Here is a 10,496-nt window from a genome sequence, read left to right as displayed (position 1 = left end):
ATTACCACCTCATGGTTTTTCCATTGTATTAGGGACATTGTGTACATCTTCAAATGCTCAACTGTGTCTCTCGTGTCGTTGAACCTTGATTTGAAGGTGGGGAGAGTGCATTTAGGTGGGAAGGCCCTTAGTTCTAGCTCTTGGGTGAAAGGGGTCCTCTCGGCCTCGCTTATGACCTCGGCGAGCTTATCTTCTTCGCCGGTTCCTGACAACTTCCCTATCTTTTCCTCTAACTCTCTTAGGTTGGCTTCAGTCGCATTATCGGACCTTGTGTTTCTCTGTTGATTATTCCTCTCGTTCCTTTCATCGTCGGGTGGACCGTATCTTCCGATAGGTGGTGTTGGGGGTGCTCCTGATCGACCGGAATTGCTTGGTTCTACTGCAGGTGGTAGCTTCCCGATTCTTCCTTGGTGTCCTGATGTCCCTCGGCTAGAAGATCCTCTCGACCTCGACCTTAAGTTCCGTAGCTGATAGTTCTCGAACTCTAGAGCTAGGTTCCTCTGCTGAAGATCCCTTAAAGACGCATCTTGCCTTCTTTGGATTTCTAGAATTCCGAGTAGTGTTGTATCTGTACTCTCATGGCTAGAGTGACCATTTGGATGGCCTAAATGGGCAGGGGGTGGTGCCGTCATCACAGGTGGTGGAGGTGGTATTGTGGGGGGTATCTGAGTCGATGTTGCCGGATCGATTCCGATAGTTGTTTCTCGTCCTAATTGTACTCGCCTTAGTCGTTCTTTGTCTTGCCCGAGGGATTCTTGATACTCAGCTTGTCGTCTGATGTTTCGTTTCTGAGCATGCAGGATTAATGCTTCCTCATCATCTTCCGTGTCTGACGCGGTAAGTCCATCTATTTGATCATCCCTCCTTGGGGGCGAGGCGATTATCTCCATAGACGATGGGTCATCGTCTCGTCCAGATCGATCTCCTCGTCCACAGTTGCATACCCCTTGCAGCAGCTCGTGATTCCTCCGGTGGTGGATGCCCGTCACTCCCTCGCCTCATCCCAGTTACTCCTCCTTGCGTGTTGTTGCTGGAGATCGTGCGGTTCCTCAGAGTTCTTCCCATCCCTGACGTTCTAGCCATCGAACACAGTGTGCTGTTAGTCCGAGAGTCGTCCCTACCTATGTCAGTGAAAACAGACAACACCTTACTTTGACCTGTTTTTGAAAAGTTTCTATAGTACGTACAGTTTTAGAAGAAAAAGGTGACTGACACTAAAACTGAGTTTCAAAAGTACGATTCCCTCTACTCTATCATGCTGACCTCGCCAATTTTCCCTGTTCAGACTCTAAGTGTCTCCTTTTAGACGGGTATCATACTATGTCGCTTTCAAAGTTGCACAACGTCGCTTTCTGTACCACGACTCTGCATTAACTACAATTTGTCCTACATTCCCTAGACTCCAAATCATTAACACCTAGTTCTCTGTGGGTAAAAGGTCCAAATTCATACTTTTATGAGGTTAGCACGCCACGACAAAAACTGGACTAAGACTTATGCACTCCCTTGGAACTACAAAGGGATGTCTTCCCTTGATTCCGTGGATTCCTTCACCGGCGACCAATAATCTCGTCGTGCTGTTGTTTTGGCATTTTCCCCAGCCAACAATGGAACCTCAAGCAACTTCAACCACACATCAAAGATGTTATTTGGAAGTTTGTGGGTATTCCGTTGTTGAATTCGCAAGACAAAAACTAAGATCAAAATACGAAGACAAGTGCAAAAAATACTATGAAAACGAAGATTAAGACACGAAAACAGACTCGCCTACAAGCAAGACTAGTCGACTGTTCGGGATCGACCCAACTGAAAATGTTTGTTAACGACTCGATCTTAACAACGAAAACTTAACTATATCAACAGACTTCAAACCAAACGATCATATACATACTTTCACCGAGCAGAGTTCATCCCATAACATCAACTAACACGCAAAGTGTTTTTAGGAGCTTTTGGATCGTCTCTGTCGGCACATGCAGTCAAGGTATCCGGAGAACTTACACGTCCCCTTAGTCGGCGCCAGAATGTAGTGGCATAAGACCACACACCACATCCAACGAAGTAGAAGATGATTTAACACAAAGTGAAGATACACAACAAATGTAGACACAAGGATATACGTGGTTCGGTATGTTTACCTACGTCCACGGGGTGAAAGGATGAATGTTATTATTTCTCTTCTTTGATTACAAGTTGTTCTCCCCCTCTCAAGTGGTGAAGCTCTCACAACTCAAATATGATGACTTGTTCCTCTCTCCTTTTTTAACCTGCCTCTCTCTCTCGACCTGCCCTTATATTTATTGGCCAAGGTCGACATACAACAGAATTACAATGTTGGTCACATTACATTAATTTAGCTGTTCCCTATCGGACCTTCACTGCTCGCCCGACTTTCTGGCTTGACCGATAGTTCTTCACCCGAGGCTGAGTCTTAATCGTCTGGTTAACACGATGTCGCCCTTCTTTCTTCTCGTTTCTTTGTTTGACCATCTTCCTTCGTCTGACCGAGTGCTTTCTGATTGTTCGCCCGACCTGTCAGAGGATAAGGGTCACGTCACATCCGACAACTATTGGGCCATCACATCTGACCCACGCGATACCTCGCTTTTTGCGCCGTTTGGTTCTATCTTGTGCTTCGCTTGTCTTTGTTCTTTGGTGTATCACAGCTTAGGATCTTTCCACCTAGCCCTGTGGATTATCTACACCTACACTTTGTAACCTCGTTAATGGATCTATGTGGATCCTTCTTCAAGACCATTTTCTTCACGACAACGGCATTCTTCATCAGAATTTCTATAAGCTTTAGTTCCGTATCACTTCCTTCTAGACCACTTATCTCAACGGACTTGAGTTGTTTCATGGTGTTGGCGAACATCCCTTCTAAGCCGAGAGTTGTCTACACATTAACGTAAAAAAATAATGTCAGTTATATACGCCACAACGTGAATAATCTCCAATCTACTTAAACAACTTTCGATTGGGTGAATTTGCTTAGGGAGTAGTCCGATGTAAACTGTCTAATCGTCTATCTTCGTGTATCCTTGAAGGGTGCTATCTTGGCACTCTTTTTTTCTTTTTAATATAATCTTTGCCTTTTTCAAAAAAAAAAAAAAAAAAAAAGTTTAAGCCAATTGCAATTGATGTACCTCCCCAGTGTGTAGATCTGATTCCATCTCCTCTTCCGACTCCGAACCAGAATTTAATCCCTCATCCCATCCATATCCGTGATCGAATTTCACGTACTAGACGATAAACATAATTGATTAACATTTTAAGAATTAGTCGCTGAAGAAAAAACAAAACTAAAACTAAAAATGGAGAGCAACAAAAAAAATAAAAAAATAATAACTAACCTGACAAAGTTCCAATGCGAGGGATTCGACAATAGGCGAGTTCTTGAGCAAGGAGGCAATGACTTGCGTAGAGTCTGTTGAGAGCCTTATCTTTTGCATCTTGAGACATTGCAGATTAGAAAACTGAAAAGGTTGCTTTTCTAATTGTTCCAGAACTCTTCTAACATCCTTCATTAGCACATATAAAGGTGAACAATAGAAATTTCATTAGATTAAGTGTACGCTCAAGACTATAAATTGAACTTTAACACGCTTGCAGAAATGAAATGAAGGGTGTAATGCGGGTTTTATTGTTACACGAGATGTATTACATCACACAGAGTATAATTTCCAGCAGCAACGCCGATTAAATAGCGCTAGGGAAAGCTATGTGTGCCCACGCATGGACAACCTATAGCACCCATACTGAGTCAGAAATTATTAACCTCAAGTATGAGAATTGCCTCCTAGCCAACGGGGATCCCTAGTTGGTTGCCACGATATTACATCTTAAACAACAACTTATAGGTTCACGATATTACCTCAATTCTATATGATGCAAAAAATCATGATCCTAGTCTATCCAAATTAGTGATATTCTTATTGTGCATACTAAATAAACTGATCAAAAAACAATCTTCTAATTTTCTCCTACATCAAAATTTACCGATAATAAATAAGGAGAATTAGAGAACATACCTTGAGTACTTGGTGAAAATTGTTGTTAGATTTTTGACATTATGAAGTGTTTTTAGAAATTCGAATGTATCCGGAGCATGTACAATAGGCAACTCGTCATCTAGCTATCGTGGTTTTGCTTGAACACCAACATCAGCCGTGACCAGAGAAGAAACATCTTCGAGCAACAAATAGTCCAAATTTGATAAAACCAAATGCACGAGATTTGGAGCGCATAACCTCAACGTATTATGTATTGATTTACGATAGTCGATATGTAATTCGAAGTGCTTCAGTGTAAGAGAAGATATAGTGATGTTTAAAGGTGTAGTACTACTAACGCCACTTAAATCAAAGTGTTCCAAAACAGGACAACTTGAACATAACTTGGTTAATGACTCATCATGGTTAAACGAGGTGTTTTCCAGTTTCAGATATTTCAGACGAGGTAATGATATAGAATTCGACAGAAAAATCTTACCATGCGTCGACAACTTTAGTTCCAATTTTGTCAATGACTTACAAGTAGAGACACAACTTGGAACCTGAAAGTCTTTATTGTCATCAGATACATCCCCGGTAAACTGCACATCTATATCTTCAACATTAGATCTAGCAACAACGATTATCCATCGACGAAGACGATCGATAAAATCACATTTGTATGTTCCATACAGACCAAGAAGATGAAACCGTCGAATATCAAAACATCTGTTGTCACGAAGACTTGATACGTAATCGACAAAATCAAGAAAACGTGGATAACCAAATTCATCTAGAACTGAACGATCGAAAGTCAAAAAGGGAAGAGAAGTCCAAATATTACCCCATCTCTTTGACAATATACAGGTTTGGACAGCATCTTGTATGTCAACGAAAGAGAGGATGTGATGAATTAAGAAATCTGGTAACTTGCTGATCTTATCTTCATCGTTGGTATTGTAACGCGGTTTCTTTACTGCTTCCATGGTTTTGTATTTCTTTCATGCAGTTCAGAGTTTTGAGTTTTCTGACCTGAAATCCTAATTTATCACATACATATAGGTTTCCTTCACCGACGTGGATAAGTATATACGACCCCTACCTCAATTAAGGGCTGACGTCCTATTGTGAGAGGCAGCGCACCAAACATTACTCAAATCTCAACAAACTAATGTTTAGCTGCTCGCGGATTTCACGCATGCAGCATATATATATATACTAGGTATCACCCCGGCCGTAGGCCGGGGCTCAACCCTTTTAATCTTTTATTTGTTGTTTGGTCTGCAAGTCAGTATCCTTTCACAAAATTTTAGCTGAGTCATAATAGTCGGGGCTTAAGCATGTGGACCCGCATTGATATTAAAAAGGTTGGTCTATGTATTTAGATAGTATTATCATACCATAATAGTCGGGGACTACGGTCCCGGTAGGGCTGTCAATGGAAGAATATCCGTCGGATATTTGGATATCCGATATCCGACAGGTTAAGCATTATCGGATATTCGATATCCGAGAATATCCTATAGGATATCAAAATCAGATATCGATATCCGATAGGTTAAGCTATCGGATATCGGATATTTATCCGATAATATCCTGTAGTGACAAAAAAATGAAAAGAACCTGTAATCAGAGATGAAATTCAAGTTACAGACTTACAGTGTAATCTGTAATCTTTAATCTGAGGCGAAATTCTCATACATACCATCTGAATTGTCTTCAAACGCATAAACAGTCTTAAAACGTTACACTTAAGTAGCTATGTCTCTAAGTAAGTCTCTTATTCACACACATACATGAAAAGAAACACAAGCAAATGCTAAAGAAAGTAAAAACTGGAAACACAAAGTATGATAAGTACTGTGTGTCTCTGTCACTCTCATCTCCATCCTCTGACTCTCTTGTCTTCATTCGTCTTCGGTTTCCAAATTTTCCACATCTGCATTATAACAAGTCATTGAAGTCGACATTCATATAAGAATAAGATACTCATCATAAAAATTTAAAATTAATTATTCAAAAGTTAACTGATAAGATTATAACACACATTTATTTTCAAGGATATATAAATTTGTTGCTCGTGTAAGGTGGATCACCGGTCAACGGAAATACCAGATGCGAATCAATTTGGTTAGTCCAAGTATAACGGCATCAGGTGAATGCAGTTTAATTTAAACTCTATGAGCTAAACACCTCAGTTGAAAAAAATGATGTGTCTCACTAACTCTCATATAAAACTGTAGGAGGAGCAAGAAGGGCTGTAGAAGAACCAATTAAGAGGTTTGATGGATATATTCTGCACTGCCAAATGGCTACTGATCATCAAAAGAACAAACTTGGTCTTGGAGTTGGTGGTTTTAGACCATATACAGGTGTTAGTGCTGGTTTTCAACATGAAGATGAGAAGCAATGCATCTCTCAATACCAACTATTCTGTGCAAAGTTAGTGCAGGTTCCTAGAGATACAGGGGACTTTGTTCGGCAGGGAACTTAAAAATTTGTGAAGTTATGCACCACAAAACACAGAAAAATACTAATAATACATGATAAGCTTTTAAGAGACATGAGAATACAACATCTGGCTAAACTTCACATCATTTTTCTAATCAAAATACTAACAACACTTGGAGATTACAACTTACATTCTTCTTCTTTGCTGCTACTGGAGTTTTAACACCTTTCTTGGGAGTCTGCAATAAACATTAACAACAAGAGATCAGTACCTGAGTTCGATTAACCATAAAAGTATCATACGTTATCTCGGCCTTCATAATTATGAGTTTAGAGGCCAAATGAATCTGATTCCATTTCAGGCCTTATTAGTTGAAATATATCAGTACCTAAACAAATTTTCCTTCACACTAACCATAGAAGACACGTGACGAAAAAGAAACCCAGCACCTGAAAAACCAATTGAGTTGAGATGAGGTTAATGATTATTCTCGGATTTGAAATGAATGCAAAGCCCTGAACAACAAAATTTGTAGATATTAGCCAAGAACAATTATATTGTGGACACACTTGAGCCGTAAGTGGGTTGCAGAAAGCTAAAATTTATTCCCCTTGGTGTCAACATTGACCCAAATAAAGAGGAACGTCTCCATCACCTGAAAGCCATCGTTATTTTTACTAAATAACAATTGAAGAACACCTAAAAGGAAGAAATTAATGAATCATATGAAACTAAAGGAAGATCAAGCGTATTTCATTAAGGAGCATTATATACTTACAAAATTTGATTCCGTATTTGAAATTGATGAAACCCCAATTTCTTCTGCAGATTTTTCTTTGATGCTGGCTTAAGCGGAGATAGATAGCTTTTTGTGGAGAGAAAATAACCCAATGTTACATTTACAAAAGTAGAGCAAAGAGACATACCTCAAAAGTGAGTATGCAAAATCTCACCTTCAATAAGAACTGAACACATACAAAATACCCGTAGATAAATAAAATGGATACGTTCCAAGGTGAGATTGAATCACTCCAAGAGTTCTTGCCTTCATTGAGTTTGAAAACTCATAATTATGAAACCCTAATTTGGAAACTCATAATTATGAAACCCTAATTTCATAAGAATCGGACATAGAAATCGAACATGGAAATAGAAGATAATCAGTACCTGATTGAGCGGGTGAGTGATTGATAAGCAAAGCAACTGAGTGAGTGATTGATAAGCAAAGCAACTGAGTGAGTGATTGATCGAGAGTGATCGAGAACTGAGAAGAGAAGAGGAGGAAAAAAAGAAAAGGAAATGACTCGGTTCTCGACTGAATTGACTGATAATCGATTGAATTGACGAAATTACAATTATACCCCTAATTCTATCGGATATCGGATATTAACCAAACGGATATAGCCCAATCCGATATCGATAGGTTAAGGAAGAAATATCCGATAAATATTTTTATCCGATATCCGATATCCGATAAAACGGATAAAATCCTATAGGATTTCGAATAATCGGAAACGGATTCCGGATATCGGACATATATTGACAGGCCTAGGTCCCGGTCGTGGATTAAAAAGTCTAGGGACAAACACAGTCCAGCATTAATATTAAATTAATCGTGATTTGATTGAGTTTATAAGTTAGATGGGACTTGCAGCCTCAATGTTTTGTTGGTCGGGCCTAATTAGCCGGGGCCTACAGCCCCGGCCGTGATCCCTTGCACAAACTCCAGTATGTCGTTGGTCGGATCAAATTAGTTGGGGCCTACAGCCCCAATCGTGGTCCCTTATAAAAATTCCAATTATTATATTGGTCAGATCAAATTAGCTAGGACCTACAGCTCCGACCATGGTCTTTTACATGTAAATTCCAGTATTTTTTTGGTTGGGTCAAATTAACCATGATCATAAGCCCGATCGTGACCCCTTTGCTTTTTTGCAAATTTATATTTGGTGCTAAGGTTATCCGTCATTAATAGAGTTAATATACTTACGGCAAACCTAAATAAATTTTCAAAAGAACGAAATTTGTTAAAATAAGTTTTCTATTATCGGTGATAATTGCTATGGAGTTTGCGCTTTTGTTTTCTGGAATTAGAGGTTCGGGAAGCTAAAAGGTCATCAAGCTTATGTCAGATATTTGCTTTAGAAACTTGTCGCATTAACATTATTCACATTTCAAGAATATAAGCTAGCCCAAGAAGGGAAAAAAAGAAACACTTGCCTTTTTTGTCGTGATGTGTAAGCCCTTCAGTTTACCTCTTGTTGCAAACATGTTATAACATGTGTTTTTTTAGTGATGATTTGTCACGTGTGGTATAGTCAATCAATGCATAGTATAGTACGCTCCTAGGATAGTGAAAGTGTTTGGAATTAAATCATGTAGGGAGAGTCTAGCAGATTAATTGTGGAAGGAATTTTGATTTTTTTAACCTTGGCCTCGTGTTCTCTTCATCTCTGTTCAAATCACCGATTTATAATAGCCTTGCGCTATGAAATTATAACTAATGAATAGACACTCGAAAACAACAAAGATCGAAGGGGTGAGCGTATCGATTGGTCTGGTGAATCGGAGATAATAAGCCTATAAACGTACAATGAGAAGAATTTAACTTTATTATAAATACCAAAAATTGGTACTGATTTTGGAAATCCAAAAATATGGCAACTACACGGATCTTATTGTAGTTTACAAAAATCAAATAAATACCAAGAATTCGTATCGAAAAATATACACGTATCTTATGGTAGTTTACCAAAATCAGGAAACCCACCGATCGGACGGACGTCTATATAGAACATATAATGAATCGATCTGTGTCGTGGGATGACTAAATCGATGGTCGGATTTATAAGGCTACACAAACACCGCTTCTTTTTATAATCTAGACGTAGGCCGGGGCTCAACCTTTTAGAGTTTTTTTTATTGTTTGGTCGGTTGGTCAGTATCTTCACATATTTTAGTCCGTCTATCTTCCCATACAATTTTAGTCTGTATATAATAGTCGGGAGCATATTTAGTTAGTTCGGTCATACCAGAACGGTCCCGATATTTAGTTGGTCGTGTCATATTATAGCATGTTAGTTAGTCGAATCACAGTAGCATATTTAATTCGTTGAATCATAGTAGCTGGATAGGGCCGGGGTCAACGGCCACGGCCGTAGATTAGAAAATTTAAAGGCAAATATAATATCCGCATTAAAATTAGTCATGATTAAGTAAACTCTACAGGGTCTTCAAATTAATTTTTTTTTTTGGTTGGCAATCTTTTTTTTTTTGCTTCGATCAGAAGGTCGACAATATTTGGATTACAAATGGTCACATTAAAGATAACCCATTCTCCTGATTTTATAACTTTTGTTGTGGGTCTCCCTCTTGCCACTCTTTGGCAATGAGCGGGTGGGCGCTACAGTCCAAGAAAGTCTCCGGTTAAGGAATATATGGGTATGTCTCCTGTTGTGCTATATGGGTATGCATTGTGCATGAATGGGTGGGATGAGATCATATATATTTATAATACTAAGTAACTATATTTATGGAAACCAACCTATATAAAGAATGTTCCACACACAAACAGTGTGGCCATTAGGAAACCACGTTATTAAAGGTACCGTGACAATATATCTTAATAACTGGGGTAGTGGAATAATGTGATAAATTTCATGAATTCATTACCATGTTGGTGCAGATTTCTGGAACTGACAGATGAACGGACCAGTGGATGCCGGTCTGTTCATTGGCTCTACTTCATTCATATGATCTAAGGCTGACGGTGTCGTGGTTGAATGGGTTTCGGCGAGAAACTTTAAAATCCATTCCAAATGAAAGCAGCTAAGTTTGTGAATGTGGTACGCTGCGGGTCATTATCAATGGAAAACGAAGTTGTCTATTTATTAATGATAGCTTGGATTTTTTTTACATAGGACTCTTTAGTATCAAAAATAGGACAGTATTTTTTGGTTCCATAATTAGGATAAATTCTATTTCCGGAAATAGTGCGAAACTCACGTTTAGAAATCAAGCTATTATTAATAAATTAATAGGGCTCAAACAAT

The 10,496-nt window shown here is 38.9% G+C and overlaps 1 protein-coding gene and 1 long non-coding RNA gene across 2 annotated transcripts; both read right to left on the bottom strand.

Annotated features, from left to right (window-relative positions):
* Positions 1-2,695: 2,695 nt before the first annotated feature.
* On the bottom strand, positions 2,696-4,978 carry LOC113359385 (F-box/FBD/LRR-repeat protein At5g53840-like). Its single transcript, XM_026603027.1, has 4 exons — positions 4,163-4,978; positions 3,354-3,521; positions 3,147-3,242; positions 2,696-2,896 (listed from the first exon to the last, which is right to left on the bottom strand). Exons 1-4 carry the CDS (start codon positions 4,976-4,978, stop codon positions 2,696-2,698), a joined length of 1,281 nt encoding a protein of 426 aa, XP_026458812.1.
* Positions 4,979-6,513: 1,535 nt separating this feature from the next.
* On the bottom strand, positions 6,514-6,874 carry LOC113361216. Its single transcript, XR_003365009.1, has 2 exons — positions 6,833-6,874; positions 6,514-6,682 (listed from the first exon to the last, which is right to left on the bottom strand). It is a non-coding gene; the product is annotated as an uncharacterized LOC113361216 (long non-coding RNA).
* Between the last annotated feature and the right edge of the window lie 3,622 nt (positions 6,875-10,496).

This window comes from Papaver somniferum, chromosome 3 (genome assembly GCF_003573695.1).
Source record: "Papaver somniferum cultivar HN1 chromosome 3, ASM357369v1, whole genome shotgun sequence".
NCBI lineage: Eukaryota > Viridiplantae > Streptophyta > Magnoliopsida > Ranunculales > Papaveraceae > Papaver > Papaver somniferum.
Note: the sequence above shows the minus strand (reverse complement) of the source record. Positions and strands in the feature narration are given on the sequence as shown.